Source organism: Carettochelys insculpta, chromosome 19 (assembly GCF_033958435.1).
Source record: "Carettochelys insculpta isolate YL-2023 chromosome 19, ASM3395843v1, whole genome shotgun sequence".
Lineage (NCBI taxonomy): Eukaryota > Metazoa > Chordata > Testudines > Carettochelyidae > Carettochelys > Carettochelys insculpta.
Window position 1 is genome coordinate 7203472 of NC_134155.1, and position 25360 is coordinate 7228831.

Below are 25360 nucleotides of genomic sequence, written 5' to 3' on the forward strand. Positions count from 1 at the left end.
AAGCCACTGTGAATTAAAAGGTTTAGATCATTAACTTGTTTTTCTGTGTTCCTATAATGCTGTGAAATGCTGGCTTTGTCCTTAATAAAAAGGAAGCCATATTGAGAATTAAGTTCCTAAACAACCAATGCATTCTACATAGATATTACACAAATCCCAGGCCAAATCCATACAATCCTGACTGAAGTGCAGCCACCTTTTTTCAAGGAAGAATAACAGCAAAGAAAAGAGTTTCTCACAGGAAGCAGGCTGAAAAGCTATAATGGTACTTCAGATGGATTGAAGATAGGAAAAGGAAGGCGGAAAAATCTTAATGAATGTCATCTCTTCCTAAAGACGCTCAGAGGTTCCTTTCCCCTCCTTTTATTACTATATAACCGTTAGCTTGGGGGCTCTTTATTTGTTTTTCTACCTAGTATGTAAAACTCTGTGTTTGAGGAAAGCACACAAACAACAACAACAACAACAACAACAACAACAACAAAAACCAGAAGAAATTACAAAGAGTATTTTATGTTAGGTATCCGGCCTGAGCATTAATCAATATGTTTTAAGAGAAACAGCACAACTATAATGAATAACCAGCTTACTGAATAGGCTCTGAGTACAGACTTCATTTATAACTATAGAGATTTTCTTGAACTAACTTGGAAAGGAAATACAAAAGAAAGAAAGCAAAAATCCCTGATGTTTAAATTAACCCCGAAGCTTAAATTCCTTTAAATTCTGATTAGTTTCCTTGAACATTCATTCTTTGTTCATGAGGAAAGAGTGTATAAAGATTTCCTGCATTTTTGTGTACTTAGTTACTGTTATATGTCATCAAATCTCCTTTAATAAAATGTTCCTCTCTATGTATTCAACATATGCAGAGATCTTCAACACAGGAAAACAGTAATTCCTAAAAAAAAGTGCTTGTAAATATCTACACCTTATTTGCTTTTTTTCTGTTAGGAATTGGATGGCTCACTGTCATCCCACCCTGATCAAGTTCCGAATCCCATCTGCCTGTTGCAGCACTAATTTGTATACAGTACACACCATGAATCCACAATTAGTCAATGCACTCAAATCTCAGTACCATGCAGCAATTAATTAGCCTTCCCAATGCGAAGCTGCCACTGAATTCAATAGGATTTCTGAGTGCAGAAAAAGTGAGTAATCATAAATTAGATCTACGCTTAAAGATGCAGAGCTCCTTCAACTCCCATTAAAGTTGAGGGATCCTGTGGGGCAGCTGAGGACACAGCAGTTTGAAGGATTAGAGCCTTCTTTAGGAATCTTAAAGATACCAATACACACCAATTAGTCGCTGTCACGTTTGTGTTTTATAGAGTGAAGGATCTAAGGAGGAGCAACATTTTTCTGAGTTGTTTGATACATTATATATTACTTAACTTTTTACGGGAAGTATTTTTGTGTGTCTTTAATGACAACCAAAGGAAGGCAAGAAGGAAAAAGGAAAGAACAAAGATGTATAAAGGGAAATAAAGATGCTTCAGACATGATAAATTAGAACAAAACATAAAATTCCTTTGTACTTGTTCATTTGTGATTTAGGAATGCACTAAAGCAGCATTTATTTATTTACTCCTTTTCAGAAGCACTGTACAAAAAATTGTTGCTGAAAATCCTATTTTAATTCCTGCCTACATCATACTGCAATCCCTTTGTAATTCGCTTCCAGTCAGAATTAACAAAGAAATGATACTTGAATATATGAGGTTTGTTTTCAAGATTGTGACATCAGAATCTTTAAACCACCTTGAAAAACAATCCTTCATGCATTCTTTTCTGTTGTTTCTAACAAAACACTATGCCATTTCTGATATTTCATGAAAACACTTTCCTTTTAAAATGTCACCAACATTATTTAAACCTATGCTAGAGCTAAGATGCTCTTGTTATAACCTATTGCAGATACTCTCCGCAGAAACATATTCATCGCCTTCAGTTGAAAACTGCTTTAAAAATAACAGTATTAACAGACTCGAAGTTTAATTACTCACAAGCACTAGCTTCAGACTGTGATAACAGAGATTATCCCTTTGGGGTAAAAAGAGGGTGTTATAAAGTAACTAAATGTGGATAAGCAGGAGAATGTTTTCTCTGCACAGGGGAAGATGGAAGAAAATAGTGAGAGAGGCATCAGACACCAATGGGTGCTGAGCCCATGGTTGTTGATGATGAGGAGGAGGAGGATGTTTTGCTTGTTCATAATTTCTAAGACAGATGTATCATCTCAGTTCTTAACTTTAAAAATAAAGTTTTACTGACTGACAGGATAGTAGTTTAAATTAAAAATTAACCAACACGGTCATCATAAAACTCAATATTTCACAGCAGAAATGAAGTCTAAAGTAAGAGATCCAAACTTAACAGATGCAACTATTTTAAACATCTAATCTGCCACCAAAAACCTACCAATCTACATGACTTTCTTTTAAGCAAAATTTAGTTGCATAATTTTAAAATTAAATTAATCTCTTACAGTGCAAATCTAATTAAAAATCAGAGTGGTACAAAAGGGTTAAAAGAAAAATGTTATTTCTGGAGTGAGCAATTTGTTTGATTATTTGACTTTTAAATAAGGTCTACTTAGTGCAGATGAATCACATTAAGAAAAATGCAACTTTATATAGAAAAAGTAATAATAATAGCTTTCATTTGAATTATATTTAGATACTTTTAGTATGGAAATGTTCTATAAAGTGGTAGCTCTATTGTCTGGACAATGTTGCCTCAGTCCCATCATAAAGATATAACCTTGACTTCTTAATTGCATAGCCGTAGGGATACAGTAAATGCACTCTGTGGCTAGGATTTCTTTATCACGCATTCAGCAAGACCTACATTGTACATCCACTACTGGAATGAAGTCGTGTTCCACAGATTACATTTAACAGGTCAGGGTTTTCTAAAACTTTGTGTATACTATTGTATCTGTCCAAAAACGCACTAAAAATTCATTCCGTGTGTCCTCTAGCCCACAGAAGCATGCCACTCCCGTTGCTGCAAATGGGAGTTTTCTGCAAGAGACAGTAGGATCAGGCCAAAAAAGCATAAAGAATGCAGTCAAGCATCAACATTATTTCCACAGTTCAAGCAGTTGCTGATTCATTGTCAAAGAACACAGCGATAAAGTTTAAGTCCTGCAGAAATATCGAAATAATTATGTACCATAAAGAATCCTTTAGCATAGTACGTTATTTTGCAGCCTGTGCAAAGGATACATCAACACTTCAGATTCACCTACTGCTATGTAACAAAAAGCAGGACTACAGTTCTAACAGAACAGCTTCCCTAAGTGTTGAAAATTTAGCTTGAAATGACAGTCTAACTTTAGAAGCTTGTTTTCATACTGATAATTGCATGTAAACAGGGCAGGGTACCGGCACCTTCATGAAAGACATGCCCCCGTAAGAACATTTTCACTAGAGTGTCCTTAGCCGTGCCTCTCTCCTCCTTGGTGATCTGCCAGTGTCTGAGTTCACTGACCTCCAGAGGTCAGAGGAAGACACGTGTTAAGTATCTGTCTATGGGATGTCACTGGAGAGGTTTTTCTTCTGTGAGGCTGTGCAAGGAGGAGCTGCGTTTATGGCCTGTTGTGGGCACTTTAATTTAAGGTGGGTTTTTTTGTACATCGTGTCACTTCCCTGTATCTTGGCATTCCTAGGCTCCAGGCAAGGGCCAGAACACCACCCAAAAAGCAGCTCTTGCAAAAACTCTGAGCCAAATTTTACAGGTTCAAGAGGAAAAGACAGTTGGGATAAGCATTCAAACTCTTGTTCTAAATCCAAATCCCAAACTTAAGTGTTTTCTTCCCCAAATCCAAAATGAGCTTTTTCAGGTTTCTATTATTGAAATTGGTTCTCTTGTTTTGGTTGAAGCTGCTACTGAATTTTATCTATGACTGTTTATACATAGGCACATAGACAGAGAACACGCTGTAAACTGAGGTGAAAATCACAGGATGTTCTTGCCTTTTTAAAAAGTGTTCTCACAGTAGACATTTTTTACAAAGAACAACATTTCATTGGATAAAGTCTGCCTACCGAGGCATGAAAAAAAATAATTCATTAGTTCTATCTTGAGTGCCTATTGACATAAAGTCTGGGATAAGAAAACCTCCTGTTATCCATTCTGTGTTCTGAGCCATGGCTTTTTTCATGCATTTTATACCCCAAATACTCACAGGAGAAATGGATTAAGTTGAGGATAAAAGTGAAGAGAGAAAATAACAATGGGCTTTGTTATTACACAGAGCAAACAAGCTGTCACGTCAACTTTGCAGGGGTATATTCCCAAACCAGTCATCCTTAACATACTCACTTCCACTAAAAAAGGGAGGCCTGAAAGCGCCGGACAAAAGAAATCCCCAAAGACAAAGTAAAAACAAATTAAAAGCACCATTATAAAACACAGATGCTATAAGGAAAATAAGCTTCACAAGATTTACTGGTTTTTGACAAAGTTGGACATTTGTGGAAAAGACATCAGTCGCAACTCCCAGGTAATGCCATTGCAAGGCTAATGTTTCAGTTTTACCTTTGCCCACCCTTTTCAAAAAAAAGAAAAGCAGACTATACTGAGTTGTGGTTCTTAGCTGCTGAATGCAGTGACTGAGAAGATGTGACAGTGGCAAACGACCAGGACCTACGTACGTCTGGAAACTGGGCAGTGGGTTGATGACTGCTACAAATGAACTTTTCCAATTTTTTTAAAATTTCACTTTAAAAAATAAAAACTAGAATAACATACAGTAAAGAACTAATCTGTCAGATTTAAATGACAGAGCAAGTTGCACACTTCTACTATTTTGAGAATGAAGTTTTCCAGATATATGAGAAAACTGCATTTTGATCATAACACATTGGATTAGCTTGCAATACATCATAAAAACAAGCAGCATACCAAATTGATCAAATGCTTGATCATTTGACAATGAACTCAACACAGATATGGGCTTGGCCTGCAGTCAGGTGGTATACCTAGGTGCACCTCGTGGTAGAAAACATCACTTTTAGAAGAGACAAAAAAAAGTGCTGGCTACCCAAGGAGCAATCTCACCAAGTGTTGATTATCACCAGCTTCCATCAGCTACAGAAGAAGATACCCAGTAAACTCACTGCCAATCTCTAAAAATCACAGGTGCACTTTCTAATACAGGAAGGGGTATAAAACACCAAAGTCCAGGTAAATTCAAATTCATATATATAATGATACCTATCAAATTTCCCCATGCAATTTCAACTGGATAAGGTATTCTGGCACTGGCTAATGTCAGCTGTTGTGGGATGGTGGTGAGCACTGTGAAATTTCACTTTACACATAAGTAAGACAAGCAGGTTTTGGCCCTGTGTAAGGTTTTATATTAGTAGGTTGGGAATAATAAGCATTCAACATTTTCTGTATTGTTTCTGGGAAAAAAACGAGAACTGAATTTCTTTTAGCTACATAATAAGATAAGATTTAGAAAAAAAAAACCTATATTTCTTTGTGATCTCATTCTTCCTTGTTTTATTCCAATAAAATTAATAAGTCATATATTATGTCATTTAAATTCAAAAGCACTTGGTCTCATTTTAATATCCTACTGTACTAAATAGACTGAAATTCAAGCTGCGCCAAATATTATAACAGAGTTAACATCAGATATTGTGCAACTTACTGACTGTACGTAAAACACACGCTAACTTGAGTTACACAGTCACAGGCAGGCAATGAGAAAACGAAGCCATGCTTAGCCTTCATGTGTGCCTATTGTAAAAGACTCTTCAACCAAATACTCGCTAATTATTCAACGCAAAGACAAATAAAATCCTGTCTAAATATAAGAAAGGGTCTTGTTAAAAAAAATCATGCATGTGGCAGCTTGTTTTGTTTTTTAGTCAACACAAGACGTTTCATAGATGAGAATGAAAAGCTTCCCAGATACAGTTCCAGGACTTTCACCCTTGTTGCTGACCTTTCCTCAGACATGTTCCAGTATAATGTGTAATCTACTAGAGTCGGAAGAGGAAACAACAGTGCCCTGGTGAGAAACCCTGCCTTGTGATCCAAATAGAGAATTCTATGAAAGCAATGTTGGCTCACAGAAATCGTTTAGGAGGGTGTAACAGATCTTTCAATAGTATGTTAATTAATTTAACACACCAATGCTGATTACTGCCAAACAATACTTTCCATACAGATATATTTAAATCTCCCCAAAATGTTACATTTTCCCTGGGAACTGGATATGCAAAAACAGGAAACCTTATAGTCCTTAATTAAAATAACCTCTACCTCTTCCCATTGCAGAACTGCTTCATGTAGCAAACTGCAAATAACAAGAGTTATTTCACAGCTTAGGCCTGAATATTTGTAGCAATGCTTTGAAGAGCTGCTTCAAGAGCAACATATATAGTTATAACTGCAGTGTCTATGTACAGATTAGGCCAACTTTTCTCAAAATTACACAAATGTAAATCCAAAGTAATCACTGAAGTCAGAAATATTTATGCTGATGAGAACAGAATTTGGCCTTTTGTCTTCATGAAGTTTAAAACCACTTTTTTTGTTCATCTTTGATAAAATGGCTGCATCTGCTCATGAGTGTACTGGGAAAGTAGCCCCTTCTTTCTCTATGGAGGAAGAAGAAACATCTGATTCCAAGAGGCAAGCCAGGGTGCTGACAACCATACCCTACCCTGAGAGCCATGCAATAGTCCAAGTGTCCAGACACAGGGCAAAGGAACACTTCTCTACCCTCAATTACTTGTTTGGTGGAGGGAAGTCTCACCTCAGGCCCTGGATTTCATCCCTTCAGTCTTTCACACCACACCCATCTTTATACCTCTCCACATTCTTCATCTGTGGCCTCTACTACTTCCTTTCCCTCCCAAGAAACCCTGGACTGCCCCAACCAGGATCTCCTCTAACTTTTTCTATCCATCTGAAGAATAAATATTGCTTTATGCACCAAAGCATGTATGGATGTGCACCACCAACAGAAACACATGCTGCCAGCTAATCAATTGGGCAGCATTTGAATCTCTCCCAGGTGGCTGCCCAACTTACAGGAAACACTGGCCCCAACCACTAAATACTCTGATGCCCTCAAATCCTCTCCGGTCCTTGGAGGTAGGGACAGAGGAACTTATACCATTCACTATTTCCTCCCCCTGGCCCATGCACAGATTAAGGAGCTGTTTAACTATGATACAGACATGCTGAACTGCAGGCAAACAAAGCTCTGGGACCCTAAAGCCTTGCAGGGTCTTACAGCTCATCCTGAACATCTACACTGCAATTAAACAGTAAGACAGTGCACCCATCATAGGTTTTTCATTGTCTTGTAGACATATCCTATGGGTGAAATATTTAAAGCTCTAGCTTTGCTTGGAATTAGAACTCACCACCAGAGAAGCTGTAAAAACTGCTGGTGATATACAGCTAGACAATGCTCCTAATTCTACACATTTTTTTTAGAAGGAAATTAAATCTTTGGCAGCACATACATGATCACAGGGGTGGAGACATAGGCAGCTGTGCCTGAAGTCGCCCTGGTTATCTGGCAGAGAGCCTCCTGAGCATATATGTGAAGTCCCATTCTAGCAGCTATGAGACCTTGTCAGGGAAAACATCCATGATTTTAACTAATGTTTTAAAAAATATCTTGAAACTAAGATCTTTTCCCATGTCAACTGCCCTGCCTCCTCCCGTGCACCAAGAACACTTTGTTATGCTAAGGTTGCTGGTAAAAGCAGCAAGGATAAAAAAGCACTGAAGCTTTGGGTTTGGACAGAGAGAGAATATAAATTAAAGCGTGCACTGAATTAGCAACAGGTTTAAAAGTAAATCAAGAAACAGGTCAAAAATCTGACCACATAATCATCTCTCAAGGTCCCTTTCACTGAAAATATTGCTGGGCCAAACCTACAATCCTGAGGGCAAAACTTACACTGATGTAAAAAAATGAAAACAAAAAGAAATTACTCCTTCTAATAGCCAGCTGTGGACTCCATGGCTCCCTGCAGAGGTAGGAGCAAACTGTATCACTGATATTTTTGCAGGTTCACCCCAAATGGTGATTGCCAGAGCAATTGGCTAAAACGGCCTCCTATGGGCTGAATCATGTCTAGTAAAAGCTTGTGCCAGGCAGGGAAGGTCTCGGGGGTTCATTCTGCTCAGTCACGGATTCCAGGCTTGGCTGCTCATAATCACTGCGTTTATTAAGTTTTCTTAATAAGTGTCCATTTGTAGATGTTTTCATGCAGTGCGTTTCAGAATCAGTGGTGCAGGGCATGGGGAGACAGGCATATGCTGTTGCTGCTCCTCCTCCTCCACATGCAAATTTCAATGACCTCTTCGTCTTGGTGCATACTTGCAGGAAATTTGGAGAGACTGGTGTAATTCAGACAAGGGAGGGCCCTCAATTGTGGTGCTGTCAAACAAGGGGCTTCCGTGTCCCATGGATTAAAACAAACTGACCGCCAGAAACTACAGGAGTTTTGGTTGTTTGAAAACACAATCCCTCATCATGAGCTCTGGGTCACTTTTGCATAAGAAGATGTAGGTAACTGGCTTGATAGCCTTTTGTATGACCTGTGTGTGTGCAGTAGAGAACAACCTTGTCTCTGGATCACCAGATCCGAAGAAGTGGGTCTGCCCTAGGAAAGCTCATCACCTAAGACATTATTTTGTTAGTCTTTAAAGTGCTATATGACTGCTGGTTTGTTTTGTTAGAATACAGACTAACACGGCTACCTCTCTCTTACTATTGGATACAGTATAGGGAGGAAAAATAAAAGCATGCTCTCCCCAATTTTTACCTTGCAGGCACCTAATATTAAGGATTACTCCTATACTAGTATAAGAGGATTTGATTTTTACTGAAAAATGTTGGTAAACATGCATTTCACCATGCACACACAAACTGACAAAACTATTACCATCAATAAAATCAGCAAAATTTACAGGTAGGCAATGTGAGAAAAATGTGGCTCATAGTTTAAACTTCAGGATATGTACTCTGCATATGCTGGTATGTGATGATAATTGGTGTTTCGTGGTTTTAAAAGGTTTAGCTTGTTGAATCTCAAAGTTGATTGTCATTAAATGATTCTCTGACAGCCTCCCCAGAATTTCCCACAAATGTAAAAATTTACATCTATCAAGACTAAAAGATGCTCAAAAATAAACCTTAAGATTACCTGTCAAAATTATTTTAAAAAATCAAATTCTGCCAAGCCCATGGCTGCATGTTAATAAAGCTGTGGCTGTGTTCCCTTGTATTTATGTCCACATCTGCAGCAATTAGCAAAAACATTATGTTTACGGTAGTTCTAGGCAGATATCTAACTTAGACAGCCCATCTTTTAGTGCTTCTAAGTGATATAAAATAATGTACTCTGATAACCACTGCATATGAGAACTTGAGCCTGTCATCAGTGGAAAATAATTACAAAAAAGGACTTGTCTAAAACCCACAGAATATTAAAAGTGGGGGTGGGGGGTTATAGGAATATTTCTGTCTCTCCCCCCCACACATGCCCTCATTGGCTCTGTTTTTTTACCCATGACTATTAAGGATGTTTTCTGGCTCTGTGACAGCAGCATGACTCAGGTCATGAGAAGTGTCAAAGATGCATTTCCTTCAGATGGGAAAACAGTAACTGATTTCAACTGCCTGCAAAGACTCAGCAAATAAAATACGCCAAATCAGCATATTTAAGAAGAGCGAAGATATACCTTTTAACAGATACAAGCATATTTTATTTCTAGTCTTAACGATTACATTCTTTCCCTAAAATTTTTAGGCAACCAAATAAGGCACAGTTGAGTCAAATACTTAAGAATGAAAAAAAAAAATGCACCTCTTTTATTGCATAATCCATCACTGATTACAAATACACAGGGTTTGATTCAGCCTCCCAGGCACAAGGCTATATATTCCATACTGCCCATCTCCCCCCTACAACAGTGGCAGCTGCAGTTTCCTAGAGGAATCCATCACTAGGGACAGCAGGAAGAGTCCTCCTCTGGCTTCCAGCACTAAAACCTACCTCCTGCAACTCTTACCTTCTATTCACTTCTAATCGTAACTCACCCATTCTAGCCACCGCCATCAACAAACAGGTACATAAAAATCTATTGCTTTAACTCGTCAAAACCTCAGCTGTCACATCACCACCTCATATCCTTTCACATGATTTACTCCATTCTCTACTACAGCTAAGGTTATGTCTCGATCAACCCTGACTGGTAGAGACACAAGAGATCGATCTCTCTGGGGTTGGCAGTCAATCTCTGTATTCCTCACTATCATGAGGACTAAGGGAGGTCAATGGGTGAATTTCTCCTGTCGACCTCCCTCAGTGAGGACAGCCAGGTAAGCTGATTGAAGAGAAATCAATTCTAGCTACACAACTGCCATAGCTAGAACTGCGTAGTCACAATCAACTTACCTGCCTGGTGCAGGCCACGCTTAACTCTACACTAGCACTTTCCAGCACTGTAACTTTCTGGAGGTGTGAACCCCCCGCCCCCAAAAGCACAGCAGGTTACTGCATTGTAAAGCACCAGTGTAAACCAGGTTACAGCCCTGGGAGCTGCACCCACACCCCCGTTGGCTATTCCCCTCGTGGAGGTGGTTTACACAGAGCGCTGGAAGAATTCTCTCCCAGTGCTTTCACTGTTGCTGTTGCTGTGCTTTAAACAAAGCCAAAACGATGGAACCAGCCTTCTCATGTCCTGGGCAGCCACCTGTCAGATTGGCTTCTACATCTTTCATAACAATGAAACCACCTTTCCCAAGGTGCCAAATAACCTTCTTAATTTCACCGATCATATCTCTCTCAAACCGCTTATCTTCCTTGACTTCCAACCAATAGTTGAGATTTCCAACCACGCTATCCTCAAGAACATGCTGTCTTGCTCTTCTCACCTGGTTTTACTCCTATCTCTGTTTCTTTACTTCTGGTGGTAAACTATACTTCTGATACTGACCAACTGGTCGAAGTACCCCCGACCCCTGGCTCTGTACTCCACCCTCTGCCCCAGGCTAGCTCTTTTTACCCAAGCACATTATTTCAGCTTAAACTTAGTGATTGGCTTTTATTCTAATGACACACAACTCTTTCCTTTGAAATGCAGTTCTGCTCTGAAAAGCAGCTATGCAAAAATGCAATCAGTCATCTCCTCCCTTTGTGTAGTCACCTCTGCTGTCCACAGTAACTACAAGTTTTCACTACTTTTTTTTCCTACAGAGTATCTAAATCAGTGGCTTCTATGCCTTCTTGTGCACCACCAATACAATTGTTCACCTAATTTCAATCAACATGAATTGTGCAACCCCATCAGAGACAATCAGATAACACAGGTGCCACTGAGGGCTTAAATCAGCAGTGGGATAAGCTCATCACTGGTGATGCTCAAGAAGAACAATCAAACTTGACTTGCACAGCTCAGTTCACATTGGCAGGGTTTGCAGAGGGAAAAATATCTTTTAATTTATGAGTTGTGCAAATAAAAGAACCTCGCAATGCCATTTTACTGGGTTACTTTTCAGAGTAGAGCTGTATTGATCTCTTTTACTCGAGTCCCTCCTCCACCTGCCTCTGACAAATCAAAACCTGATCCTATAGAAATTCTATTCATTGCTATGTCACCAACGCAAAAGATCGTCCACCTTTGCAAGAAAACTCCAACGAGGACCTCATAACTATAGAACATTCCTTTTCAGGCTGAACTCTAGCCTGCCACTGACTGCTGGCTCTGCTGGGCCATTAGTCCTCTGCCAGTCCACATATAAAAATTTCCAAAAAAACATTGTTTGCATCAGCCATTGCCTTGACACTTACTCTGGTAAATCATTCAGGCATGTGTTTGTCACTTCCTGCCTCAGTATCTACAATTCCCTCCTGAAGTAGTTGTCATCCAAAGCTATGTCCTCTTCGGAATGCTAACACATGCCTTTTTTAAATGTAGGTGCAAAAGAAACATCTGTCCCATTTTCTGAAACCTACGTTTGTTCCCCCAAGCACATCTGTACCAACTACAAAGCTCCCCCACTCAAGCACCTTATGATCCTGCTCCCCATGGTACAATTCCTCAGCCTACTTCCCTACTGGACTTTCTGATATGCTAAATTTTGGTCTCCTGTCCTCTAGTTTGTACAATGAATCTTTTTCTACCATGCAGAAATTCACCAGCAGACACTACAAATCTTATCTACTTCACTGGTTCTTCCCCTGTTATTACAATGCAGCTTATTTACAATCAGTAAAACTGCTGGTTGGTGTCCAAATGAACAACCGTTCATTTACCTCCTAATCTATCCTCTCATGTACTCTACACATTTGCAACCCACCATCATATTGTAACTGATAAGTATTGTGAGCTTTCTGTATAAAGTTGCTGGGCATGAGATTGAGTTTTCCAGAATGGAATGGCCTGCACCAGCCTGCTGGAGTACAGTCTACAGTCCAGAACAGAATGGCCTACAACATGATTCAAGACTGCCAGAATAAGGAGGAGGTGGGAGGAAGAGAGGGAGGAAGAGGAATCAAGCTACGTCTACAGACACACTCAGAACAGGACTGGAAAAGAACTGAATCATCATGCATTGTAAGTAGTCCATCCTCCAACTTGTACACTAAAGAATTACTTGGGTAACATCACCAACTGCAACATGAATCCCCTTTGGATTAACGAGAAAGGAAAGAAAGTCCACTCTTCTGACATACAGAATACTAAAGATATAAGATAACCAAGAGCACATTATTTTAAAAGAGTAGTTTGCCTGGAGTCTTTGCCAGTATAAAATAATGAACTATAATCTGATGCAAATTCTTCCTAAGGCGCTTGAAAAGTAATTTCTGTTAAAACTTTGCAAATAGATATCAATGAATGGATGTAACTAAGTTTCCAACTTTACAGAAAGGCAAGGCAAACAGGATGATAAATAAGACTATTCCTATGTCATCACAACATAAACCATCAGCCTAACTCACCCAATTACACTGAGAGAAGTTGGATCTGTTGCATTTAATAAAGTTGAGAAAACATCGCCCTCTAGAGGGATGTCCAATTAACCATTTCAGTTCAAAGGGAATTTTTCCAGATCTGAAGAAGTGGGTCTGTCCCACGAAAGTTCATCACCTAAAAGATTATTTTGTTAGTCTTTAAAGTGCTACAGGACTGTTTTTTGTTTGTTTGTTTGTTTTTGCTTTTTTATTTCGTGAAGATACAGATTAACACGGCTACCTCTCTGTGACTAGTTCAAAGGAAGTCTTTTGTTTTCCACTGCTCAATGTAAAGAACAGTGGTGTGAAGAAACAAACAAATCAGAATTCATAGACAAACTTAGAAAATTAATTGTCAATATATTTAAAGAGGAAAATATGTTATTACAATACTTTTCTAAAGAGACTTATTTGCATTCATCAAATGAATGCAGGTATTTCAAACAGATAAAGAAAGAGTCAGGCCCACACAATGATATCCTTCAGCCTATTTGTGAATTTAGAAAACCTGTTTGTACCAGATAAAGCCTACAATTTACAACAAAGCAAAATAAAAGCCAGCATGAGACATTTCAGATAGCCTGATTTTGATCCATGTTTAGTGCTGGCTATTAAGTTAAACTTAGAAGGGAACTGCCCTCCAGTGCTTTAAGTTATTCTACAGCTAATTTTCTTTGAAACTATTTTTGTCTGCCTCTCTCTAAATAGGTGGTTTCTCAAGTGAGTGTTACTTAAGGGAAACCAATCTGTTTTTCAGGAAGGCTTGATGTCGTCACTCCTTTCAACTCCTCTTTCCCATAAGAATTCTTCTAATAAAAAGAAGTTTCTCTGTGGGAAAAAGTGAAAAGTGACATGAAAAATATTTAAAGCATCTGAGATGTGTGCATTTATCAAACTGTTGGATTTTGCCTTTAATGATACAGCACCCACTACAAATAAAAGAAGGAACAAGGATGTGGAGGAAGACCTACTGTAAATCAACAAAAAAAGGTTTTACAATGGAAAACGGATTATTCTGCAAAATGTAGAATGTTTCCATACAGTGAAATCCACGTCCAAAGACACTATAGCTGTGTCTACATTATCCCCTTCCTTTCGGCATGGTAATGAGTGAGGTCGGAACATGCTAAAGAGGCACTGCCATGAATATGCAGCACCTCATTAGCATAATATCAGCCACGATGATTTGAAAGTGCTGCTTTTGAATCATGCGCCACCTGTGGAGACGGAGGCCTTTGGAAAGGACTCCCTGGACTTTGAAAGCCCCTTCTTCCTATCTGGTGTTAGGAAGAAGGAGCTTTCGAAGACTCGGGGTTCCTTTCGAAAGCCCCCTGTCTCCACGGGGGCTAGTGTAGACACAGCTTGTGTATAAGACTTGTTTTCCTGAGTTCAAAGTGTATGTACTGTATTTCAGTCGAGGCATAAAATTTAAAACAGAACCAATCTGTCTGTGATTGATTTTTTTGGCAAAAACTACAAAATCCAAATAAAAACTTCAATACACAATTAAATGATACAGAAAAAACAAGTTCAAGAATCATCATATTGTTATTGATTTTTCTAAGTAGGTGGAACTGCACAGTACAAGGTTCAAATGTGTGGTTAATTTATGTTTACATTTGTGATGTGGACTCACAGGAAAATTGCTGATCAACAAAAACAAAAAGCCACACGTAGGTTAAACAAGACTTTTCACTTATTGTCAGCAGAGTGAAAAAATGAAATATGCATTGCATTGTATTGTAATTTTTACACTGGATGATAAAAATATTGAGCATCTGCATAAGGCTTTCCATTTTCAAAACAAGCATTAACACTTTAGGGCTAAATGCTACCCTTGGGCACATACACACGGCTGCCACTGGAGCTAACAGGCACTGCACATGTGTAATCAAGTGCAGAATTTGTCCTTCTTAACTATTTAATGACATAATCCCCATGGTGTGCCTGTGAGACAGGTAAGGGCTACTATTGTCACTTCACACATGGAAAACAGCCGTGGAAGGCCCAATTCTGCTCTAACTTTAAATCCACTGATCTCACAAGAGTCCTATAATAGTCAAAGCCCATAAAAGGACACCAACTTGACACTGGTATCACTGACAACGCTCTCTGGCAACCCAACTGAATGACAAAAATATACTTAGGGTGGATTAACAGATAAAATAACCCAAACAAAATCTGTGTTGACTATAAAAGGTGCAAAGGAAGTATCTCTTTATCAACTCTGAGTTAACAGTTTCCTTTGCTTCACTCTGCTTCAAAGGAGTACAGGCAAACAACAGTAAAGCCAAAAAATGATTCATTCCAAGATGAATCCCACCCTGATAAAGGTTTACACTATGTGGATAAACAATTTGTACATCTCCTAAATAAACTGTAAACAGATTGTTTCTCCACTGTATATATGACAAGTTGTTTTATTTTGTTTTGGGGCAAAGGGTGGTTTTGGTTTTTGACTTTGACACTAGTATGAAAAAGAGAGCTGGAAAAAAATTACCAGGACTACACTCAGAAAATAATTATAGCCATAAAAAGTAAGCTCACGCTAATGTGAGCAGAAAATAAATCTTTTTTGGTCACTAAAATCCATTCTTCCGGAGTAGGATTATATGAATATCATTCTAATATATGAGAAGTATTAACAGAAGAATTAAGAACAAGGTCTAAAAATTTATTCAAGTGCAACGCACGTTGCTACACTTTAAATGAAATACTTCCAAAATTGCAGATGGTCCTTTATTACGATCACAATGTCGAGATTGTACAATGAAGAAAATTCAACTGACAAGGACAGCATTCTACACCAAGCTGCCAGCCCATTTATCATTTGATCAACAATACATAAAACAGCGTTAACTGAGACAGCTATCATGAGCATCTATGCCAAATGCTCACCACAGACAACTTCTTCACCCAGTACATAACAAACATAAAATAAGAAGAGAGGGCTAATTTATAATTTACTGTGATTTTGAGCAAACAGAAAATAAGCATTCTTACTTCCCATGCTACATCATGATACAAACGCACACAATTAAATACATTATGATATTTTTAATTTAAATAGCCTCTCTTTCAGAAGAGGATCTCAGAACACTTTACAAGTATTAATTAAACCCCAACACCCTTAAAGCAGAGATTATTATTCTCATTCTATAGGTGGGGGAAGTTTTCACACAAATAAGTAACTCCCCCAAGGTCACACAGCAAATTAGTGGAGAAGCTTCCTGTAAAACCCAAAAGCCACTGCTCTTCTCTCACCACTAGACCTCACGTATGCCTCAAGGCAACAATAACTTTTTCAAATGAAAACCATACATAGTATCTGCCTATTTAACCATATACAATACCAAGGAGCTGTTACAATCTTGTGTCAATCCTTCTTAGTTCATGGATTAAAATAGTCATCACAGTTTCCTGTTAATCCAGCTGCTGCACATGTGCACCAAATTTTGCAATGAAAGTCGTTGTGAAGTTTAGTTAATTATGTTTTTAAAGTATATGATAAAAGTCTTAAAAAAAAGCTAATGCACATAATACAGATCAACCATCTGTATCCTTTCAGCTCCCTAAGTACTCTTCAAACTGTAAATAGGCATAACAAAAACATATAAAATAACACACTGGTTTCCCAAGTCCTATAATTTAGAACTAAACAAATTTTATCTTAATTCAAGGACTTGATTTTTTTTTTTAAATTCCATACATTTGCTTCTGGTCTGAAATTTTATATCTAAGTTTGAAGCAGAACAAGATGAGTCCCAGAAATTTTGAAAGACACCAACTTCCCCCCTTTTATTTTGAACATCATATTCCAGCATAGCAGTTACCATAAACTCTCACTGTATTAGGTGAATATAAGCAGCTGGTGGCATGGGTGGTGGCAGGTAGAGAAGGAAGAGGAACACAGGAATTTTTAAAAGCTGTAGCTTTTGTGAAAAAGGTGACAATGTTCTCTCCACATTCCTACATTTCCCCACTATTCCAATTCAATACAATGCACCACTAACCTTTCAGCATTAATGGTATCCCTAGTTTCTTCCTTAGACAGACCCTAAACTAAAGCACACACTTATGCACAAGAAAAGCAACGTGGCTCTCTGCAGACTGTCATGCTTCTTTCCTCAAACTACAAAAATAGGCTAAGGATGTACTAGCCTCAGTTCCTCAGTCACCCTCCTTCCAATTCCCATTTCATTACCTTCCCCATCCCTAACTAAACTTCATGAGTAGTAACACAGAGGTAGCCGTGTTAGTCTGGACTCCAACAAAACAAAACAGCAGAAATGTAGCACTTTAAAGACTAACCAAATGATTTATTCGGTGATGAGTTTTTGTGGGACAGACCCACTTCATCAGATCAAACGAAGTGGGTATGTCCCATGAAAGCTCAACACCAAGTAAATCATTTGGTTAGTCTTTAAAGTGCTTCATTTCTGCTGTTAAACTTCAGGAGTGAAGGACCACACTGGGATCTCCATGTGACTCTCCATGTGGCAATACAAATTGCTGATCTTTTGCCAACTGACTGACTCTGCCATAGCTTTGACAGCAGTGACACCCAGACAAGGCATTATGATAAAGGCTTCTCTTTCAAATACATGAAAAACATCTTACCAGCTCAGCATTCCTCTAAGTTTGAAAAATTCCTTTTTTTTTTAAAAACAAAAAAAAAAAAAAAAAACCAGAAAAAAACAAAAAAACACCAAATAATTATTATTCAATCATTTATCATTTTCATGGAACATTTTCAAATCAGGTATGTGAGGACCTGCATACTTTTCCTGTGAATCCATAATTGGAGGCTTCTAAGAATTGTTAAACTAGTAGTTTTTTGAGTCCTTCGATTTTGAGCACCTAACTGAAGAGGCCTGAAAGGGCCAAACTTTCAAACACCCAGACCCTGTAAAGCAGTCCCTATTAAATGTACCTCACAAAAAACACCCCAAAATCAAAAGTACTGCAACTCTGGAGTCACTTTTGAAACACCTGGCCTCTGTTTCTTTGGAAATACTACCACGCTGTGGTGTGAAAGTGTTAGCTATTTCCCCAGATCAGAAATTCTTCCCATTACAGAAATCTCTGGCCAAACTAATCAAAGCCAAATGAAACCTCTTAGTTTCTTTCTGAATATCAAATGCTAAATCTCCTTTAAATTTCAAATGTGTTTAGGAAACTGGTAAAGGCGCAAGTTACTGTACTTTCTCTTGACAAGAAACAGATTCAGATGGATGAAAGTTACAGAAGTTGAGAGTTCCTTCCTGTTCGCTACGTGACATCAATTGTTAAAAATTACTGGATGTGTTACAATAATTATTTACAGCAATCTGATGTCTGCTTCAAGCATGTCACACTGAACTCCTGCAGGGTAGTGAGAGGAATTGGTTATACCAATGCATGTATAAAAATATCTGGGGAGAATAAGGCGGCTCTGTTATTCCTGGACCCTGCTTGACTGTCCCAGAACATCAGGATCACAATGGCTGCGTCTGCACACGCCCGCTCCTTTTGGACAGGACATGTTTATGAGAGAGTTTGGAAGATGCTAATGAGGTGCTGACATGAATAGGCAGCACCTCATTAGCATAACAGTGGCCATGTGGATTTGAAAGTGCCAGTTTTGTAATGCACACCACCCGTATAGACAGGGACCTTTCAAATAGACCCCCTGATTTCAAAAGCCCCTTCTTCCTATTTGGTGTTAGGAAGAAGGGGCTTTTGAAGTCAGAGGAGTCCTTTCGAAGGGGACTTATTCCGAATAATGGAGGTACAGGATCCCTATACAGGCCATAGTTTCTAAAATTAGATTGATATTGGGATTGGGTAAATTAAAATTACCTGTGACCCTCACTAATTTACAGCAGGCCAGCTGGAATAAACAGCAATCATTCTAAATCCAAACAACAATCAGCACACTAACAAATTAGGTCATCAGAGAGTAGGGCAAAATGAACAGATGCTCCCAAAGCCTAGAGAAGAAAGGAAGAAATTGAGGGTAACTAGGATTGTGGATAGCATCATAAATTCACTCCCCAAATTTTGATCTCCTGGGTGGTGGAGTCTGCTTTCACAGGTCATGGCTCCCAGGAGCAACATAGCATCAGAGTAGATGTGGAAAGCCAATTTTTGAAGCCTTTTTCCTCTTTGTACATTTATTAACTGCACAGTTAAAAGGAAACCAAAACCAAAAACAAGAATGTCCTGTCAAGTTCATCACACCTGGCTAGGGCTGACGATGGACTTCACTGGGCCCTGGGCAATGTGAGAGGGGCTTGGCTGCGGGCCCCCACCAGCGGCAGGACCTCTGGCAGAAGGGATGCAGCTAGGGAAAGCCAGCCCTCAGCACCACCTGGACTGCACTGTGCCTCCCCAGCAAGTCATCAGAGCCATCCAGACCACGCCACGCCTTGCCCATCCACTACTCAATGCCACCTGGACCATGCTGCATGTGGCTCTGGTGGCAATTTAGAGAGCCTGGAGACTGGGCTCTTTCAAATCACCATGCCTGGGGCAACTGCCTCCTTCCCCACTCGCCCTTCACTTCAGCTGCTCTGCACCTGCCTTTTAAGTTTTCCCTACAAGCAACAAATATTAGTCTTCTGGATGACCAAAGGTATTCCATGACCAGTGAGCTGACGAACAATGAGCTATTTAAATAACTGCATTTACATGGTATGCCAGATTACTGATCTTGGGATAGCTGTGAAACAAAATCTGAAATATTAAAGCCTCTAATATTTTAAATTTACAATGGAGACTCTGTAAATCCCCACTTTCCAATAGTTTATTTAAGAAATTTCTAAAGTAATAAACTCCGTGTCTCAAGCATTTGGGAGTGGCCGCGATCCTCTTGATATCTAGATAGCCTGTAAATTTATACTTTAACACAGGTTGCAAGTACTGTATCTGCAGCAGTTCAATACAAAGCAGAGTAGCATTTCCAATAGCATCACCTGCATGTGCAAATATAAATTATATGACTCCAGCGTTACTGAAATCTCCAATGAAATCAAAGCTGAATGCCAATAGCTTAGTAACACAACACAGTACGTGCCCCGACAACAGAAAAGAGAAATGGGATTTACCATGAAGAGGCGAGCCAGATGGGCTGCTGGATAGGCCTGGGACAGGGCTACAGCGGCCTCCTTGTTTGGACGTCAGCTCCTGCTCAATCTCCTCCAACCCCGCGCTCTTCTGGAAACGACTCATGCGGTTGACCACCCGGGGTGACATGTGTGTGCGAACACAGGGCTGACCACCGTAAGGATTGATGGGGAAAACATGGGAAGTGCCACGAAGGGTGCTGACCACCACCCAGCGACAGTCAGGGCTGAAGGAGATATCTTGGACCTGAAAAAATGCAAAATCACATAGATAGGTATGTGGTGTTTCATAAATTTATGGAAACAAGTGGAGTTAGAACCAAGGAGACAACTCTGAACAGAAAACATTAATAACGACCAAGTTTCAAGTTAAAATCAGTAGTTAGATTTTATATATCTAGTGAACAGCAACTGAAGATCTTTGCTTTAATACTGTTTAACACAATTCCACACCTTGAGGATTTCTCAAAGCGTTCTAAAGCTTTTCTTTTAAGGGCCCCACTCAAAACAAATTGTGTAATCCCCCACAAAACCATAGGAGCCTGGTATAATTTTTTAACTAAATCTGGTCGCCTCCCACGCAAAACAAAAAGATTCAGAAAACCATTGTAACTGCTTGTTTGAGAGCAGGCAAGACACACGTTATTTCCTTGCTCATTTTACGTCTCAAGAAATATGATAAGTAAGTAGTAAATCACCAACAGAACCATATATTCATGCCAAGTATTTTGATGTGGTCTAGCAGTTAGAAGAAAAGATTAGGAGTGTCAGTAGTTGACTTATTGGCTTTGACCCCAAATGCATGAGCTTTGACTAGTCACCATTGGTCACTGAATTTGAATTTGAGAAATACTGGGCCTGATTTTTAAATACACTAGCACCCCCAAGTTCAGTTGAAGTCAATGGAAGCAGCAAGTGCTAAGCACCAATGAAAATCAGGCCCCCATTGTCACAACTGAGGCCCTCAAAAACCTAGAGCATTTCTGAAATGTTTGGCCTAAAACCACTGCCACAGTTTGTGGGATCACTGAAAAATTATTTCAATTGTGGTTAAAATTGCTTTGCTATAAAATGAGAAATGACCTTTTAAGAATCAACTGATAAAACGCATGCCATAAACAAAAAGGAAAGCTCAAATATCTTTTATGCATTGGAGTACTCTCACAATGTGGACACTTTGAGAAGCCTGGGTCTTGGTTTTAGCCTCTTCCTTAAATATCACCTCCAGATTTGACATCAGAAAAACATACAGGCTATGTCTACACTAGCACCCGCTTTTCAAAAGGGGGATGCTAATGAGACACTTTGGGATATGCTAATGAGGCACTGCAGTGAATATGCAGTGCCTCATTACCATAAGGGTGGCTGCGGCACTTCGGAAGTGCCACTTTCGATCATGCATAGCTCGTCTACACAGGGGCCTTTTCAAAAGGACCCTGCACGCTTCGAAATCCCCTTATTCCTATTTGGTTACAACACACTTTCAAAGTGTTGCAGCTGCCATCATGCTAATGAGGGGCTGCACATACGTTGCAGCACCTCATCAGCATATCCTGAAGTGTCTCATTAGCATCCCCCTTTTGAAAGGGGGGTGCTAGGGTAGACCCAACCATATTGTCAGACAATCATGAAAACAAGATATTTAATTTAACTTGTTACAGAAAAGTCCTAAAACAATTTTCGTAAAAATGTTTTAAAAATTATATGTTGGAGTAAAAAAGTATATATGAGTGGGATTTAACATGGCACACAAACATGAAGGTGAAGAACTAGGTTTCCATTTTACTATTAAACATAAGCAAAATAATAACAGAAAGGAAGCCATGCTAGTCTATACACTATCAAAACAAAAAGCAGTCAAGTAGCACTTTAAAGACTAGCAAAATAGTTTATTAGGTGAGCTTTCGTGGGACAGACCCACTTCTTCAGACCATAGCCAGACCAGAACAGACTCAATATTTAAGGCACAGAGAACCAAAACCGAACCTTCTTCCCACTAAATAAAGTTAAATAAACCCCACTAAATAAAATAAATAAATTCTTTCAAAGATGGGTTTACTTTTGAAAGAGCAGCATCTACACTGGCTTTCTTCTTTCAAAAGAAGCTCTTTCAAAATTAGAATATGCAAATGCAGTGTCTAATATGCAAATGTATACCTCATATGCATTTTCGATTTACCTCATTTGCATACCTTTTTCGAAAGAGGAATGCAAGTGTGGACACACCCAAAGTGAACATTTGCAATTGAGCTCTGAAACATTTGAAGTTAAAGGGGTGGGGGGATTTAAGTCTTGTGACACATGACAAGATATTTGTCTGACAGACGGTCAGTATTCAAAAATGTTTCACCAACATTGCACAGATAATCCAAAAAACACCACTACACACCTGCTCTTTTCAGTTATGGTGACATATCCAAATTATCCACTGATAATATAGTTAAACAAGGTCCTAAAAATCTGACAGGTTTAGCACTTTCAGTGACTCTAATATTACTGCTATAAAATCATTCCACAAGCACTTAAAGCTCCTAGTTTGTCTAAAGAGCTTCATCTTTATAGAATGCTCAGAATGGATTACAGGCCCAATACCAAAGAACAAGAGCCAAAAGAAGAAAAACCCCATAATCACAGGATGAGAAAAGACGACAACTTCCATGTGTCAGAATCCCAGAAACTGTCTACAGACTAACATGCTCATTTACAGAGCAAGTCTATATTCCAAATCACTTGTTCCCAAACCTAATTTTCGTGTCTCCAGTAGGCCCAATGATACCTGGTCTCTTATGCAAGCAGATCTCAGAGCAGATCAATCCCACCTTTAACACCTTCAATGCACTTGCCGTTCTTTTTCAGACTCAGATCAGAGTCCCTCTCATTGTTTCCAAAAGGATCCATACTTTTGCTCTCTACTCTTCTGTTCACTCCCTCCACACATACAAAACCATCTCCCAGCCTTGCTCTACTACAGTCTCATGCTCCTTGTACGAGAGAGTCTTCTCTGCAGCTCTTCTCTGCAGAGCTCTTCTCTGCAGCTTCTGAGAATCTACTTCCTTTCTGCCAAATAGATACTGTTTTGGAACAGTGGCTAGTCCTCAAGTATTCCAAGAGAAATACTGAAACAATCAGATCAGGGGATTCTATTTTTTGAATCAGCAGTGTTCCAAAGAAAGTGTCCAAGCTAGGTATTCCATAAAACGTGCAGGAGTTGCAGGGTGCACACTGTGAATCAAGAATCAGCAAAAAAATAGTGGAGTACTTTGTTAACATACCGGAGAATTGGATAGCCATACTTCACACTGTCACCAGAAAAACACACTTTCCCCCTCATAAGTGTCTTTTCAGTCCCTCCCTCCCCACTTGGTATCTGGTATAACTTATTTCAGCATACAAACTCTTTACATCACTGTTCTAAACAAGGGGAAAATGTACAATTTAATACTAAAATGGTTTTCAGCATTTATTCCCCATTTTATATTCTGAAAAAATATTCCAAATAACACAAAAATCTGAACACATGACAACATGGAGGAAAACAAAATCAGGAAGTAATCACTGTAGATTCTAATGGAAATGTGCCTAAACTCAAGGAAGAGAAGCTACAGCACGCACCATCCTAAATGCTCCATTTAAAATGAACTGCAAATGATCTCTACTTTCAATCTCAATTGTATAGTGGTGACGAGCTGGAACAAGTGAGGCTGGGAAAGCACGGAAACTTAGAAAGAGGTAGCAAAGAGCACAGCTGCCTTTTCTATGAAGTGATACTCACATATGAAATGGAAATGAATTATCAAAAATGCAAAGAAAATATCTGCAGCCAGCCTATTTTCCAGGAACCAAAGCAAATATTTTGGACAGCAGATTTGCATTTTCTGCTTATGTGACTGTCCTGTAACTTAAGAGCTGCATTGCATCTTTACCATATATAAGACAACTAACAGCACACTGAAAAATTAGAAGAATTAAATATTGTTCAGTTTGTAATTTCATTTGTGGGCATTACATACATTATGGTCACATACCAAGGTCACAAATCGTTGTGTGCAAACAATTTAAATGAACTTTTAGTCAGCTGTTTTTCAATAAGTGCTGGATGAAAGGAAAGGACCATGGTAACCTCAGGAGACTATTAGGGCTAAGCATCATCTCCTTCCACATCACTTCAAAGATCAGTTGTATGTGTCTGTGAAAGAAGTTTAAATTATCATGTTGCGCCTGCTGTTATCCATTGTACTGTTACTGTACATTACACAGAGTTTTTGACTGCTCATAGTATAAACAAAGTGCACAGTGTCCCATTAGTGGTTTGCAAGTTTATGCTAAGCGTTGCAATTTATTGCTGTTCTTTAGGTTAATGTACTACTATTCCATGTATTTATAATATATTTCTACATTTGTTGTTAATTATGATGTAATGTTTGGATACTGAAAATCAATCAGTTCTCTATTAACACATGACAAAGTAAAAAGTACAGTCGACCTCTCATGGGGCTTACTATGTAACTCAAAGTCAGCATCAGATTTAACAGTTGCCTATTGTTTTAAATTTTACATAATATCTTCACAGATACCTCTCTTCCCAAAAAGGAAATGTACATGTCTTGGTTTGGGGCTAGTTCAGGTAGTTTTAAAGCCAAGGCTGCTTTGAAATGTATCAGCTACAATATTTAATGCACTTTATGAGAATGTCAGGGTTTTCCTCTGGCTTAAATGCAATTTCTTCATAGCCAATTTGGCTTAGATCTCTCAGTCATTTGGGGCCCAATAGCATGCTTTGCACATCCCAAATTCCCACTGAAATCACTGTGTGGGAGGGTACACAAGGACCCTTCTCCCTGGTCAGTAACATACAAAGCTTTTTAAGGCAAAGGAATGTAGCCACTATGGGTGTAGCAAAGTGATCATCAAGGGATTAACAGGGTTTCTCAAAGTATTAAGGGTCAGTGCCATGTTCAACCCTCCCCTGGTTCTTGTTTAGTTAATGGGTGTTTCCCACACTGTTATGTGTCTGAATAAAGTGAGATCCCAGCCTACGGTACTGAGGAGCACGTTTCTTGTATGCTGAGCAGTCCCTTTGAAAAAAACGGGCAAGAGACAGATGAAATGGTGACTAGAGAGAGAGAGACTCATTCCATTTCTGGCTTAATCACAGAAATAGATGCAGAACGCTTGATGAAGCACAGCTCCCCCACTCTCCATCACGTCAAGAAAGTACTCCACTATTCTCACTGATTCTTGATT

General features: G+C 39.0%; 1 protein-coding gene across 9 annotated transcripts in view; it reads right to left on the reverse strand.

Moving 5' to 3' along the window:
- BCAS3 (BCAS3 microtubule associated cell migration factor) overlaps window positions 1-25360 on the reverse strand; it is a 548857-nt gene that overhangs the window by 348596 nt on the left and 174901 nt on the right. For all 9 annotated transcript variants that reach the window (XM_075013784.1, XM_075013782.1, XM_075013780.1 and 6 more), the window contains exon 15: window positions 20099-20363. In XM_075013784.1, the coding sequence (XP_074869885.1) occupies window positions 20099-20363 (265 nt within the window). The remainder of the gene's footprint in view (window positions 1-20098; window positions 20364-25360) is intronic.